At 40.5% G+C, this 16487-nt stretch overlaps 1 protein-coding gene across 2 annotated transcripts in view; it reads right to left on the bottom strand.

The window, feature by feature from the left end:
* Positions 1-641: 641 nt before the first annotated feature.
* Positions 642-16487, bottom strand: part of LOC128844166 (3-phosphoinositide-dependent protein kinase 1) — a 136146-nt gene continuing 120300 nt past the window's right edge. For both annotated transcript variants that reach the window (XM_054041636.1, XM_054041635.1), the window contains 2 exons: positions 12307-12432; positions 642-2089 (listed from right to left, as the gene is read on the bottom strand). In XM_054041636.1, the coding sequence (XP_053897611.1) occupies positions 2060-2089; positions 12307-12432 (156 nt within the window). In that variant the 3' untranslated portion in view covers positions 642-2059. The remainder of the gene's footprint in view (positions 2090-12306; positions 12433-16487) is intronic.

The following is a 16487-nucleotide window of genomic DNA, read 5'->3' as shown; positions in this document are numbered from 1 at the left end:
TTAATTATTAAAAGGCATTAAAAGCCATTTAATCCAATGCTGAATTTACTCTGTAGAGCACAGCAGGAAAATAGGAAGCTTTAAAGGCCACAATTCCATGAGCCATGGAACCTGAAGAACACGGGTCGTGTCAAGGTGCTTAAACCCAGTGACTTTCCGCAGAGGAAATGCCTTTGAAGACAAATAATCGCCAGGCTTATCTTTAGATACACAAGATTATTTGTTACTATTTAGGGGAAATTTAGGCATTGACTTCAGGCTGATAAAATATGGATGCCTACCAAAAAAAAGTATAAAAGTATAAACATTTCCCCCTACAGAATAATTACATTTTAGTAAATTCAGTTAGGTCCTAACATCTTAAAAAAAGACGAACATATTAATGTGGTATTGTGGAGGGGTCAGCAGCTTCCTGTGCAGACCGCATCCGAGTGGCAAAATGCTTTACAAACTCTTTCAAGCATTAGATGCACAACAAAACATTTAGCCCACTGCATAACCTGCTTTGTAGAAATGGTTTTACAAATTGTTTACGCCAAACTTATCAATGTACAATACGTCTTAAAAAATATAGGTAAACCCAAGATGCTTGAGAAACTGGTTTTCACGTGGAGGATTACACATTTTACTCGTAGAGGATATGGTATATGTAAAAATTCTGAAGTTATTTAATGAAACAGTTTAAAATGCTTTTAGAATTCAAGACCATCTTGGACAATCCGGTTTAAACTCTCATCCACTGCTCCATCTAGAGCTACGGAAGCAAATGAAGCTGCAAGAATCTAGAGTTTTACACAATCAATTTAGTTGAATCTGTTTCAAAAAGTCATGCTACTGGTTTTGTTTAAAACACAATGCACTAAAAAGCTCCAGTCTTGTGTGTTAACATTTACCACAGGCCTGTCCTAACGCAACTGTGTGAGAATGTTTTCAGGCAGCATTCTTAGAAACATCATAAAGAACTGCATAGTTGAAACAATGTAGAGAGATGGACTGTAAACATTCTGAAAATTCAAAGCAATTAATTCAGATTTTTAATTGGGTGAGCTTGTGTTTGCTCTTAGGGTAACTTTAAACCCATTCACCGAGATTAGAATCTAACACTATCCAGCCATGTAACTACACAAACTCCAGCTCTTAAAAATACCCAACAAAATCCAAGAGTAGCTTGAAACTTGTAGGCATTTCTAAAATGTACAACATTTGGTTAGCAACAAACATTTCAAAAGAGACAAGATATTCAGTTGTGACAATAATTTAAGAAATTTTGTTTTTCCTTTCAAACATTTGGCTAAGACTGGAGCTTAACTTTTGCAGGAGGAAGTTATTTTGACAGCAGAAACATCAGAGATGATTCAGACAAAAGACATTTTCTCCAAGTTTAGTATTCCCTTTGACTATTAAAATAAACCATCAACCCAGTCAGTATTTTACACCTATGCTTTATGGGAATCTTGCCTAGGGTGTAACTTTTTACCAGGTAGTTTCACTTGATCTCCTACACCATTCTTACCTAACAGAAAATGTGTCACTGAGCCATAAGGAATGTGCAGTATAAGATAGTAAACCGGGGCTGTCATTGATTCCAAAACCAACTATGTAGGCCCAAATATTTGCATTTATGGGCTGTAATATATATGTAGCACCAAATACAGTGTCCTTTAACTGTTTGCAATTATTAATACCAAAATCATTTCAAACTGATCAACACTGGATCATCCAGCACCAGATGTAAGTGCTACATGTCTCAGAGGAAAATATGAGTGCATGGTTGTTTCTTTCTATGTGACCAATATAATTCAGCCCATGAGAGAGTACAACCATGCACTAGAACCAAGATTAACACATCTCTCACATCATCTATTCCCATTCAATAATTTTGCGATGTTTTCAGCCAGCAAATTCAGTCTATACCAGCTTATAGGCAAAAATGGTTCAATCCAGATCAATAGAAAATTATCTAAAGCAGATTTCTTCCTCTCACAGCCAAGCCTCTTCAATGTGATAATTCACTGCATCTTGGAATAAAAGAAATATTCTTCAGTGTTCAATATGGTCTTCACATCCTGGAACCTCGCTCTTGCAAAATCTGAAAGAGACAGTTAAAAATTACACACATGAAAATTTCCCAATATCAGACCTAAAGCCTGGGGGGGCAGAGAGTAAAAGAAATCACTGTATTTCAATCAGGTGATAAAGCCCGAAGGGCTGGCTTAAGGACTTTCCTGAAGCTGATGCCTTAATATAGAAAAACAGAGAATAGGCTACACATCACTTACTAAATTTCATTAACACACCTGTACAAAAGATCACCATTAGTGTATTTGAGTCACACTAATAAGAGGAAAGATAAACTATTTAATATTGTAAGGGGGCAGTAAAAGTAGAGATCAATCAGACAAATGAGCGCAACTGGTCATCGATAAAGTTCACAGCACACAGACCAAACACAGAGTTCCTAAAAGTCACAAGAAGGTAAAGGAGGAGCTGCAAGGATAGTAGGTGTATGGGCTAAGCCAGTTTCTCTGATCCTAGCAGCAAGGCTGCCTAGTTTGTGCATTACCAGGGAAAATGGAGAATTGCCTTTTTCAAACTTGGGATTTTTTAAATTGTACTTGCTTTAGTAACATCTCCTGTGCTCTCCCTTGTTTTATGTATGACCTGTGTCACTTAGAGTAGCAATGGAACGTGCATAAGTAGCTCAAAACGCGCCAAGGAAACCTGGGCAGGGACACGATTACAGTGTGAAAAAACAAGCAGCGTTTGAAGGTCAGGAGTATAAAAGCTTGCATGGGCTAGATCAACTCCTATACAGAGTAGGCTGATGCATTAACCCTACAGTATCTGCCCTGACCTCTTAAAGCAGTCCTGAGTATTAGTTATATGGTAAATACAAACAGCCAGATTCTTGACCCCATGGGACTATTTGTTAGGCTACTAATACGTGAAAGCTATTAGCCTGATGTATTAAGTTAATGTTTTAGATATATCTTCATGTTTGAGCAATAGTATTTTAATAGATTTTCATGCAATATATTGGCTTGCACAATTTCTCTTGCGTCTGAGAATATAGAATGTTTAAACCATGAACATCTTACACTGATACTCAGTTGTACCTTCCCTCCACAGTCCATATGCAAATCTTTCTTTTGGTGGGATGGGACACTTTGTGGAGTTCACTTTTCCAGGTACTCTTATGTTATGCTTTGTGAAGCAGAAGACAGACAATTAAGAGATACGGTGTTTTTTGAAGCATATTGGTTAAATTTTATAAGGAAGTGAGTTCAATTTAGTGGACAGAGAGGAGATGTTAAGAATCACACTTTCACAGGATTCATGTGGCCCATCCCATTGCAGTTGAGCGACCCTATGTTTGTAAGAGCAGACTACACTGAACTGGAGACCTCCTCCACCCTTAAGACACCATTCTATAACCAGCCTATAATCCAGATAAAGTGGCCCAAACTTGTGCACCTAAATTCATATCAACTCCCTACCATTTTGTAGCACACATCTCAAGACAGAAATCCTGTTTAAAGGATTCTACTCTCCTGCAGTGAAAAGTGAGAAGAGCCTCTTCTGGTGTGGGGAGAGGGGATGTACTCATTTGGCCAAGAAAAGCCCATTTGCTACAATATTCACTGCAGAAATCACATTCTGAAAATTGGTACTTAAACTCAATTCTCTTCAGAAAATATTTTAAAGTATTTGCCTCTGAAGTATCCAGGGTCTCTTCTTGGCATCTGCTCACCACTTTTCCTCTGCTCCCTCTGGTGGTTTTGGCTTTCCTGTCGCCACCCTCTTCACCTTAACCCCATAATATGGGCTCTAAATTCTTGTATGATGGTATCCAAGCACCTTACATTAGTGTCTCAGGTTACTAGCCTCCGTTTTTTCATGTAATAGGTGATTAGTAATGATGAGATCAGTTATGATGGTGATTAGCACCACAGGGAAGCCTACAAATAAACTAAGGAGGAAGTCTTGATAGTCAGACAAACTAAGCAAAGCTTTAAATGTGCCAGTGACAAGTACAGAGCACTGTTTGCTAGTCAGTGAAATTGGCAACACCTGACGCTTTACTCTTTTGGCCTGTGGCTGCCTTCATGGGGCTGGGAAAAGGCTTTCTGATCCAATCACGAGGAGAAGGTATATGACAGGCCAGGCACATTCCCCGGCAGAGGCAGCCACTGGTGTCATGCAGAAGTTCCTTCTCTGGTACTTGCAGTGGAATAGAATGTTTAAACCATGAACATCTTACACTGATACTCAGTTGTACCTTCCCTCCTAAAGAATTTCACAGGTCTTTACAATACACATACAAACACCTATCCCTCTGTACTTGCAGGATAGAACATGGCAGCTGCTTAATAGGGCACAGAAGCACACTATTAATGAATATACCAAAAAACTTGACATTTAAAAACTTACAGATGAATTTCATATTGCAAGTAACTAACTTTTCTAGTTTCAAAACCAGCCAACAATGGATAAGCCTTTCACATCAATTACAGCCAATTAGGATATAGTTTTCCTGATGTATATAATGCTTTGGGATCTTCAAGGATTACAATTAGTGAGACCCCCTCAGTTGTATGATTTCTCCTAAAAAAGGTAACTTCAGAGGCAGACTGTTCTCTAGGACTACAGTGGAGATCTTGGTTAAGTAACGATTTAGGGCTGTCTACGCTGCAATTAAAAACCCATATTTGGCTTGTGCCAGCTGACTCAGGCTAAGGGGCTGTTTAATTGTGATGTAGCCATTCGGGCTGTAGCCCAGGCTCTAGGACTCTGCGAGGAGCCCAAATGTCTACATGGCAATTAAACAGCCCCTTAGCCCATGCCCACACCAGCCACAGGTATCTAAATACAGTGTAGGGAGGGAAAAGTGCCATCTATTGACTCACCAACAGTACTTCCTGCAGCACCTGGATTTTACTTTCTGGTTGGAGGGTTCCTATTCACACTGTATACTGTTCCTTAGGGTTGAGAGCAGATGAGATCACAGCTAGTATTACTATGAAGTTCCTTTGAAAGGTTTTCTAGATGAAGTATGAAAAGTTTCAAAGTATGTATTAAAAGCAAATGCTACATATTTCAGCGTTAAGAAAATTTGCCACCTGTGCTTCTAGTTAATTAAAAGCATTCTATAAGAAACTGCATGGCAAACACAAGTGTATTCAGTGAGTAAAAGTCAGGCCTTGAAAATGTACTTGACAACCTCTAGTAAAGGGATTTGCCATGATGAAAAATACATGTGCTAGTATGCCTGCTGCAACTTAAAGTTAGAGGAACAGTTAAGTACTGTAATTGCAGTATTATCAATCAACATTTATTATATATATTGCCAACAGCACCCGTATATGGTATTTTACAAAACACAGAAGAGGGCACTCCCTACTCTGAGCAGAATACAATCAAGTTAACTATCAAATTTCAAAAGCATGCATCTTACTACTAGGGCTGGTCAACTGGCAGGAAAAAGACATTGGCTATGTTATTCAATACATTCCACCATATGATAGTCACCAAGCAAAATGTGACCACCATGACTGAATACCACAAAGAAAATGATCAGTTGAATAAGTTATTTGATGAACCCCAGTGGGTTAGACTACACACAGTCAATTCACCTAAAGATGTGCTGCTGAACTGATTAACTAATTGAGTTTAACATCAAACATTTAGTTAAACCTGTGTATGCAGACACTCATATCAGATTCAACATGGCTCATCTCGGTTTAGCCTGCACCTGTAGAGTCCTAGAGTTCAGGCAAGAAGGGAGCACCGGATGATCTAGTCAGACCACTGACAGCACCGAGCTCCTGCACACTAAACCCAAACCCAGATGTACGTATTACATCCCACAGGAAACTAAGCTATTATGATGTGCCACAGGGAGATAATAGGAGTGAGTGAATTGCATGTCACTTGTAACTTTAGCACAACATTTAATTCTGTGTAAAGCAGATCACAATCAACAGCACATGCATACCCCCCCACCCTTTTCTTGCTTTTGCTTAGGCATTTTCCTACATGGCTTCACTTCACTTTCTCTTTCCTGTAACAGATCATGGTGATGTTTCTCAAGCCATCTTCAAAGTGTTTCCTCTATACCTTCTCTCATTCTCCATCTCCTAACCTCTCTTTCTCTTCACTGTGAGCTCTACCTCCTGCCCTGTACATTTGGGTTTCTTTTCTTCCATATACCCCACAAATGTGTGTGTCTCTCATATTTTATGTGCACACACTGTACTTCTCTTTCCTAGCTTATCCCATCAATCTCCCACTCTTTCCCTATGTCGTTCATTTGCCCTACCATCCCCTCACAAAAAAGATACGGAAATTTTACAAGGTGGCCATTACCCAGATAATTAATTCCACAGACCTATATGAGATAAGGGGCAGAGGGTATAGGGGGAACTGTCCAGGGCAACAACCTGGTGAGAAAGCAACTGCTTCTCCCATGCCAATCTATTTGGCTAGAGGAAGGTGTTGGGATAAGGGTGCTGTCCCTGGACTCTGCTCAGTGGCTTTATTTTCATACTAGCCTCCTGCTAGTAGCTGCCGACACATTTGAATGCCTCCTGGTTCTTATTTTCATTGCTGCCCACAGGATTCTGAACAGGAGTAAGAACTGACAGATGCTGGTCAGTATTCACTGTGCCACTTAGGGAAACTCTGAGCTGCCTGTTTGTAGAGTCCCTGAGTTTATACTCATGTGATATATGGAAGTTTCATACTGACCATAAGGACAAATCATTTAATAAAAAAAAATAAAAATGAAAGCTTAGATTTTGCACAAGTTGGCAACCTTCCCCATGCACACTTTTCAAACATTTTATTACCGCAAGATAAATTTATCTTTTCCAACCCATATGCAAGCAGCACTGAAGTTATTTGTAAAAAGGCTGCCTTTCCAAAGGTACAGGTAAGAAAGGATTTGGAGTATGATCCTATAAGATGCTGAATACCATCAGATTCCAGTGACTTCACCTGGGCTTTTCAGTATTGGAGTCCTGATGAGCAGCAAATAACAGATATAAGCAACAGCAGACTTAAAATAGAAACGATTGTCAACAAAAACATTAATTATTCTCCATGCACTGCTTCAAGCATTGTAAGGTCACTTCTTGGTAATTCATCATCATAATTTGAATTTCAATAGCACTGTCCATTTAGGTTCCTCAAAGCACTTTAGACTCAGTAAATTAGGACTTGGCCGAGTCTCCCCAGTGAGGTTTTTTCCATTTTAGACCTGTGGAAACTGGAGCACAGAAGTTAAATGACTTGTCTATATTCATACAGAGGGACTGAGGCAAAGTGGAGAAAAGAATGCAGACCTGCAGACTCCCTATATTGTGCTTTAATAGGACCATCCTTGGATAACATACTTCAGATGGACAAGCTTAATATGTTGCCAAATCAGACATTTACTGAAGATTTTTATTAGCTGCCATTATACACAAAATATATGGACTAGAGAAAAAATAGGCCATGTAACAAAAACACAGAACCATTTCGGTCTAAAAACGTTTCCCCTAGAATCTGTATAAAGCATTTCCCCTCTCTCAGAATAGCTTGAAAAGGACTGATAATGCCAGTGTTACTTATGTAAAAAGGCACAAGAGCCAGTACAGGTCTTGTCATGTCATCACCATCTGTGCAACAGATCACACTGTCTATTACCATTTCTACCACTGTGATTTTCACCTGACACTAGGAATAAAGGCAACTATGACTATAGAACAAATACACCACTAGGACTAGCCAGAGGATGGTACTGATGAGGGGTAGGTGATAATGGGGCAGAGGAAAGCATGTGGGTGAAGTCCTAGGGCAGCTAATGCTCACCATGACATTTACACTTAATCTGAGTCATTCATATCGTAATCCGTCTCTTCATCCTCGCTCTGAATGGCATGCAGCAAGTGTAAAGAAAGGGAGGGAAAAGAAAAGATTGCAAGTGAGTCAGAGCCAATGCAAAGTACAATCCACTTACACTTGAGGTACGTGAGGCTATTTTACTTTAACCCAATTCTTCATAAGGCAATAAGATACCAGACAATTTAAAGGCAGGATAATTATAAATAGCAGGAAAATTAGTTTTCCCCACTGTCCCAGGTATCAGCAGATTACTGCTAATGGTTCCATTCAGTTCAGCATTCATTTGACACAATGAAAGGGGAACACTGTAATGAGACAGCTGATGCTACATATGGTACCTGAAACTTGTGAACTCTGCAACTGGCTCCAGGTGTCTGTGGACTCTTAACACTTGGAAACTTAGCTTTGGAGGCAGAAATCAGGAGGAACATTGGGTCATCCCCTCCTAATAGAGCACCTCAAGAAAGTGGGCAGGGAAACCAAGTGGATTTGGGAATGGAGAGCTCAGAGAAACACAAGCTGCCCCACAAGTGCTCTGCTTAACAAACAATGCCATTGAAACAGTTTAAGTAATTGGCTCAAAGGGGTTAGTTTACTCCTCCCAGCTACATTAGAAGGTTACATGTCCATTCCAGCTATCAATAATAAGACTCAGAGAAAGGCAATGGCTGAGTGGCATTGCTTCCTCAAACCCCACAAGAGATCCAACTTTTGGGCAAGCTGGTAGGTATACTGTTTAGGTTGTGCCTATGCAGTGGTGATATAGCTATGTTCATCCCAGGATACTAGAGAGACAAGATGGGTGAAGTAATATCTTTAATGAACCTACTTCTGTTGGTGAAAGAGACAAGCTTTCAAGTTTACACAGAGCTCTTCTTCAGGTTGTGACTGTTATTGTTCTAATGAACTTGGTCCATTTTAAGTTTTACTTAAAACAGAAGTTGAAGAGTTTAGTAAACTACAATTAGAATCTGCAGAAGCCAGAATGAAAATGAGCTTGAACAGAAATCCAAATCAGCAGCGAAATGGCAAAAAATGAATAAACTGTTCAGAAAGGAATCTAAATACTTTACATAACACTCATGCTCACAGTCCTTGGAAGCCTGACTAAAGTAAGGCTATTTTCCTTACTAATTCCCCATGATGTAGTCCAAGTCCTGGGTTATGTACATTCAGTGTAGGGCTTATTTTGGGAGGGCTCCTGTATGGACTTTGCAAACACAAGAGTGAGAGGTTAGTTGCATTTGAGGGGTGTTCTGAAAACAGATGGCCTTTCAGAATGCTCAGAGTTGTTTCTTCCAAAGTAGGAAATAATGAAAAAGAAGGGTACATGCTAAGTTCTCTTCATGGGAAATATCTCATAGTGTAAGATTCAAGAGTCAGTGTATATACTTATCACTGTGTAATGCTATCTCATAGAGGAGCACATTTTAAATTATTTTACAGCTGTAATTCACATGGCAGTAAAATCTTCACTTACCAGACTTCACTGCCATTGCTTGAAGTTCACCAGTGTATTGCTCAGTATTACTAGCATGTCACTTTTGGAGAAAGTCAATAATGTAGAATACCTGTCACTGGGGAAGCTTTTAGTACCTTTGGAAAAACTACTTTCAAGTTTTAGTTGCTATTGTTTCTTGTTCTATCTTATTTAGGCAAATTGTGTCCTCCATGAAGAGAATACCAGATAAAAAAAACACCAGAAAAAGAAAGAAAAACTGGAAGAGCCAGATCAGCTGGGGCTGCTCCCAACATGTTTTTTTCTGGTTTGTAAACCCACCACTCTTAATAAAGATTCTGGTAATCTGGTGGGTAATGCAGAATTAAATACAATGGCCATTTCATATCTGTACTGATAGTTTTTTTTTAGATGTTCTGACACAAGGGTTCTTGTGCTTTCCCCTTCACAGCAGCATGGATCAGAGCCACCTAAACATTTGTCAATATGTAATTCTGGGTGACCTTCATTATCGTTTCAATGGAATAACAAGTTGTTGACGGTTAAATCAGACACAGTTTAGCCGATTATGAATTTGAGGCTAAACTGTCTTGAAAAATCCATCCGTCAAGAGGACAGACCCCAAGAAACAGTTCTGACTCAACATTCTAGTACCTTCCAACCCAAAGGGATTAAAAAAACAGAACAAAACAAAAAACCCCACAACCCTCCCACCCCTAAATACTCTGTTAACAGTATGTATATTAAAAGGAAACTTCAAAAAGCTCCCCTCTTGCACCTGTCCACAGTTCCTACCCCACTACTCACATCCTGTTCCCTGACATGCCCTTTAGTTTGGAACACCCTGTCCAACAGTTGCACCAACAGGCAAGTTTATGTAGTTATGATTCCAATAAACTCTTTCTCCAAACTTCTTCCTGCATTTTGATGTTAGCCCAAGTCTGGTAAAGACAACTCTCCCATCCCAAACCCCCACTGGCCAATGCATAGTGGAACAAAACTGTTAATTTCTGGGGATGTTTTTCACTCACTTTCCTTTCAAAATGACTTTATTTGGTATCAGAGAGAGAGCTTCCAACTGTGTATTTTCAGCCAAGCAACAGGACTATGCTTACTCTTGGTTTTTAAACTAACTCTTACTGTTCTAATCTCATGCTATTTCCCACTGTGCTCATTCTTTCGAGTACACGACTCCCTTCTGTGCATCAAGATTCTGGATGAGCATTTGAGACACAGCAGCATTCTTCAGAGGTCCTCTACCAAGCCTGTGAATTTCACTGCAGAGAGTATAAATGCTAGCATCTCTTAAATGTCTGAATGGCCAAGAGCTGAACTGTATTTGTTCTGGACTAGTCCCTCCTCTTTAGACCCCAACACTGTTTGGTTTGGTATTCTACACATTTTCTATTAGCCTAGCATCCAGTCAAACTCTGGGTCCTTCTGAAGCATGTTGTTGCAGAAGAGTCACTGAAGTCCCTTGTAAAGGGATGCATTACAACAAGCAAATGATGAACAGTGAGGGATAAGGTTGCAATTAAAATACTCACACACGTTGCTTAAAATACCACACACTTGTTGCTTAAATACCACACTGACATATAACTTATCAGCTTTTCCGTTTCTTTCAGGCAGCATGAGGTCAGTGGGCTTACACGTGGGTTCAGGGAGCGATCCATATGTAGGATTTTACAGTTTTACATGTTCACTTTTTACTTTTGGCGATATTAACTTCTTATAGGGTTTAAAATAAGTTTATCTGAATTACGATAAAATACACTTCAGCGGAAATTAGCCATTTCACTAGCAATGAAACAAAAAAAGTTTTAAAATACTCAAAAGCTTTATGAAAGAAGTCTCATTACTTGTACCTTACATACCCACTGTGGGTATCCACACACAAAAATGCTACTTTCCAAACTGCTGCTGTGCCCAACCAAGAAATGAGCTGTGGACAGCATGAAAAGCAGTAGTAACCAGAAGCAGACAGTAGTTTACAATAAACAATGTGAGCAGGATACATCTGCCATTGGAAGTTCCAGATCAGTCTGAGGGAGCTTTTTTCAGTGTTTATTTTTTAAAACTGATTCTTGAAAAGTTGTGCTAAGTTTTAATTTGGCTGTTTTCAATTTAAACCAATAAAAATGAGAAATGAGTGGCAAACTTTTTTGTATAAAGATAACTAGTTTTACTACTAACCAATTATTAGTGTTTCCATCTCCCCACCAATCATGGTGTAAAATGTACAGTGCACATTGAGGGGAGGAACAGTGCAATTCATTTTCCATTTGGTCAGGGCCAACTATGAGTCAGCCATGTCACACACTGTCTTCCATAGTTATTTTCCTGAAAGTCAACAGATCACACAAGCAAGATCTCATGCCTATAATGTCTCTATCAATTCGGTCATGCAGAAGAGCGATATTTAGACAGAACCCTGAAAGCTGCAAGCTAGCACATCACATTACAAGTAAGGGACTTCATCTAATGGGAAGACTTCTATAGCTTATTGCATATGACAATACTTTTCAGACAGAATATGTCATTCACATTCCTGCTTGCGAAACTTCTGTATTCTGACTCGGATAAGCACGGAAAACATCTATCATCTGTACTGGTGGGAGAATCAAAGTCTATCTACTGTCTGGTAACCCAAATATGCATATTCTCAAAAGGAGGCACTCACTAAGAAGTCCGATAAGAGCATGGGAGTTATGAAGAATACTAAGTAGCATATTTAAAGTTCTTGTTTTGTAATGTGTGAGTGTCATACCGACAATTAGAGTTACTTTAACTGGTACAGTTTATATTCTCATGCACAATGAAAAGGGAACCATTACCGACCTTGAGGAGAGATGGCAAGCAGATTATACACTATGCTCAACCTTCTTTTGAATAATAGAAGAGTCTAATTGCTTTGACTGACATCTTTCATTTCCTCCCTCCCATGCCCAGCATCTTACCTTTGCTTTTTCACTGGGCTCGCTGGTTGTGCCGTAGGGGGTATTATGCAGCTCCTTCGAGACAACACACAGAAATTCAGCCTGATCTTCATTTCCATAATTATAGGAAGAACCAATACTGACCAACTGAAAGAAGAGAGAAAGGCTTAGGGGTATTTCTGCACAAAACAATTGCTATCAATTTTCCTCAACTTTGGCTTTAACACTCCAAAAGGTGTTGGCTGTATTTTGAGCATGATCTCCCACATTAATGCAAATAGATGCCAACTTCTGATGTCCGGGTTAATGTAGCTGTTCCATTTAAAGGTCTATAAGTCTTATTGTAAGGTGGTATTGCTAATAGTACCCTGAGTGCTTAGGCAAAATCTTACAGGAGCAATCAATGGGGAGAAGCCGCCGGCTCCCATTGCATTTCAGACACCTGAACACTCCCCCCTTTCCTCCAAAAATTATTTAAAAAAAAAATCTGTGTGGGGCGTGATAGTGCGGGTGGGGTTTAGACAAGCAAGGAACTGCATGCAGAGAGCACTCTGCCCTGAACAGAGACCTGCTATTTTACTCATAGAATGATCCTATGCTTCTATTTGGAATATACAGAGCTATTTAGAGCAGGAGGCAAAAGTTAGCATTTGACTGAAAAAACAAGACAAACAGAATGGTGGGACTCGAGGACCAACTTTCCAAATTCAAATGTATTGTTACAAGGAAGTTGGTTAAGGTAGCATTACAAGTGAAAGTTATATGCTTGAAATGAAATGCTGCTTATTTATAAACTGCTAGAAGCCTTAAAACTGAACAAGGACAATTTATCTCAAAGAGCAGTCTGCTCTGATGGTGATAGTTGCATAGTGCAGAAGAAAATATCTAAGGTCAAAGGATTTACTCAGCAAGCCTTAACCAGCTGCTGAATCAAACCAGATGCAGGAATTTTTTTTGCAAAATACATTTCAAAATTACAGATAAAATGACACATGTGGTACTGTTATGCAGCTACTGCTGACAAAAATAAAACCAGCAAAACTGTCTGGTGCACAGACCCTCTATATCAGGGTGGGCAAACTTTTTGGCCCGAGGGCCACATCTGGGTATGGAAATTGTATGGCAGGCCATGAATATTCATGAAATTGGGGGTTAGGGTGTAGGAGGGGATGAGGGCTCCAGCTGGGGGCGTGGGCCGGAAATGAGGATTTCAGGGTGTGGGAGAGGACTCCGGGCTGGGGCAGGGGGTTGGGGTGCGGACTCTGGCTGGGCATGGGGGCTCTGGGGTGGGACTGGGGATGAGGGGGCAGGAGGGTGTTCCAGGCTGGGACCAAGGGGTTTGGAGGGCGGGGGGGGGGGAAAAATCAAGGCTGGGGCAGGGGGTTGGGGCAGGTGTGCAGGCTCTGGGCAGCGTTCACCTCAAGCAGCTCCCAGAAACAACGGCATGTCCACCCTCCAGCTCCTACGTGGAGGCATGGCCAGACAGCTCTGCGCACTGCCCCACCCACAGATGCCGCCCCTGCAGCTCCCATTGGCCGCAGTCCCCAGCCAATGGGAGCTGTGAGGACCGCACTTGGGACGGGGGCAGTGTGCAAAGCCCCCTGGCTGCCCCTATGCATAGGAGCCAGAGGGGGAGAACATGCTGCTGCTTCCGGGAGCCGTGCGGAGCCACGGCACATGTGGAGTGGGGCAAGCCCCTGACACCGCTCCCCGGCTGGAGCGCCAGAGCAGAGCAAGCCCCGGACCCTGCTCCCTGGCAGGAGGGCCAGATTAAAATGTCTGAAAGGTCGGATGTGGCTCCCGGGACGTAGTTTGCCCACCCCTGTTCTATATCCACCCTATGCAGTCATAAATTTCACTAAATCCATCAGCCAAACTGCCACAGACATGTACTAACAGCCTTCTGTCCCCAGTTTGCAGTATCTCTATTTTCAATCCCAATATGCCAAATTTAGCTATAAAGTACCATTGATTAATGTCCATTTAATTATTAAAGTGCTCCTGGTATATGTCCAGGAGCAAAAGTTCAGTTTTCCTGCTATTCAGAGCAGCATCATTTGAAACAGCCAAAAAAACTATTGTTCTAAAAACAAACAGTTTATTTCCATTAGCTCAGGGGAGCCACAGAGATATTAAAGGACCTGATGGATGCTCCTGCACCCAGTTTGAGATGCGTAACCATGGAATCTTGGGCTAAAACATGGTCAGGGCATCAGGAATTAGACTGTTTACCCATACAGGCAGAGGGAGGCGATAACGGAGCTGAAAGCAGCCCCAACACAGTATTAATGGTAAAAACAAAGTTTCCTTGTACCCATGTGGAGTGGCAGAACAGAAATATCCAGGAGCTAGGATCTGTGTAAGGGGCTGTGTAAGTACCTAGACAGACAAACATAACCATGGCTTGCAAAATCTTTTACCTGGGACACCGTTTTAAAAGGTCAACAACATTTAAACAGCAAAGATACAGGATATGAGATTCACCACTGCCTCAAAATTAACCCATTTATAACTAAAATGAACAGGAGTACTTGTGGCAACTCTAAGAGGCCAATTAAGTAAGAGAAAAAACTTGTTTTTTCTTTTACTTAATTGGTCTCTCAGAGTTGGTAAGACAACTCCCACCTTTTCATGCTCTCTGTAGGTGTATATATCTCTCCTCAATATATGTTCCATTCTATGCATCCGAAGTGGGCTGTAGCCCACAAAAGCTTATGCTCAGATAAATTTGTTAGTCTCTAAGGTGCCACAAACACTCCTGTTTTTGCGGATACAGACTAACATGGCTGCTACTCTGAAACCTTTTATAACTGTCACTTGCCAGTAACTATCCTGCCACCACACGCTCCTGGTGCTTTTATACATCTCAACTATGCATATGTAGTCAGAGAATATCCAGTAGACCAGAGCATGAATAAAATTAAATCTGCTAAAAATAAGGTGATACCTTTTCCACCAAAGTATTTCTAATGCAGTTACAGAAAACACGTAATTTAAACATTCCTGGAGAATTTAATGGTGTTATTTATCTCAACATGTCCAGGCATACCAGCTTTCCCCAATGAATACTTTGTTACTTATATCAAGAATGTCTAAGTGACTGACAGGGAATCGCACAGTAAAACATAAGGCACCTTGATTTTTCAGCCATATAGAATGAACTAAAAAAGTCGGCCGTACCCTGCCTTGGAAAGAGGCTGCCACGATTAAGAGATGAAATTACACAGCCCACTCGCAAGAGAATTGAACATTAAGAAGAAAGAAAGAATTCCATACACATTAGTGACCAGTTAACTCTGTTTACAGTCAAAAGAAGACACTACACAAATCTTTGGAATGTAAAGTGAGTTTTTGGCCCAAACCTCAAAACCGAGCAATAAGAACAGTTAAACTGATGCAAAATGAATACTGTACAACATACACAGAATAACCAGTTTCTCAAACCAGAAAGGTTTCAGAGTAACAGCTGTGTTAGTCTGTATCCGCAAAAAGAAGAACAGGAGTACTTGTGGCACCTTAGAGACTAACAAATTTATTAGAGCATAAGCTTTCGTGGACTACAGCCCACTTGATATGCATCCGAAGAAGTGGGCTGTAGCCCACGAAAGCTTATGCTCTAATAAATTTGTTAGTCTCTAAGGTGCCACAAGTACTCCTGTTCTTCTTCAAACCAGAAAGAATATTTAAAAAACCCTTTATTTTAAATTAACTTAAACAACTTTACTTTGAAAGCACAAAAGCATTAAGTGGCTTGATACACGTTAAAACAAGATTAGAGATATCCCAACTTCCCAAAGGATTTAAAAAATAAAGTCCTATAGACAGCCAATTGTCTTCTTGCAAAATGACTTCTTATTCTGGGGAGTGTGAAGGGCCAGATGTCAGATCAACTAGGTTTACAACTGCAGCAACTATTCTGCCTGTAAAGGGAGAAATACCTCATTGCTCACTGAGGGTCAGCAAAAATAAATGTATTCTCTGAAAATAGACGTGCCAGTTATCAGAAGTGCCTCAACCACCAGGCCCCCTGGTTTAATACAGAATGGATTGGTGACAGTGAACTCTCTAGGAGGGCTTTTAACTCAGTTTTGCTTCCCCTTATGCTTTGAAACAGCCCAAATTTGCTGACCTTCTGGGCATGCTTTTAATGAGAAAGTGTGCTGATGGTTGGTCAGGGGGATATTAACCAGCAGGATAGTAGT

This window comes from Malaclemys terrapin, chromosome 10, assembly GCF_027887155.1.
Source record: "Malaclemys terrapin pileata isolate rMalTer1 chromosome 10, rMalTer1.hap1, whole genome shotgun sequence".
NCBI classification, from domain to species: domain Eukaryota; kingdom Metazoa; phylum Chordata; order Testudines; family Emydidae; genus Malaclemys; species Malaclemys terrapin.
Note: the sequence above shows the minus strand (reverse complement) of the source record. Positions and strands in the feature narration are given on the sequence as shown.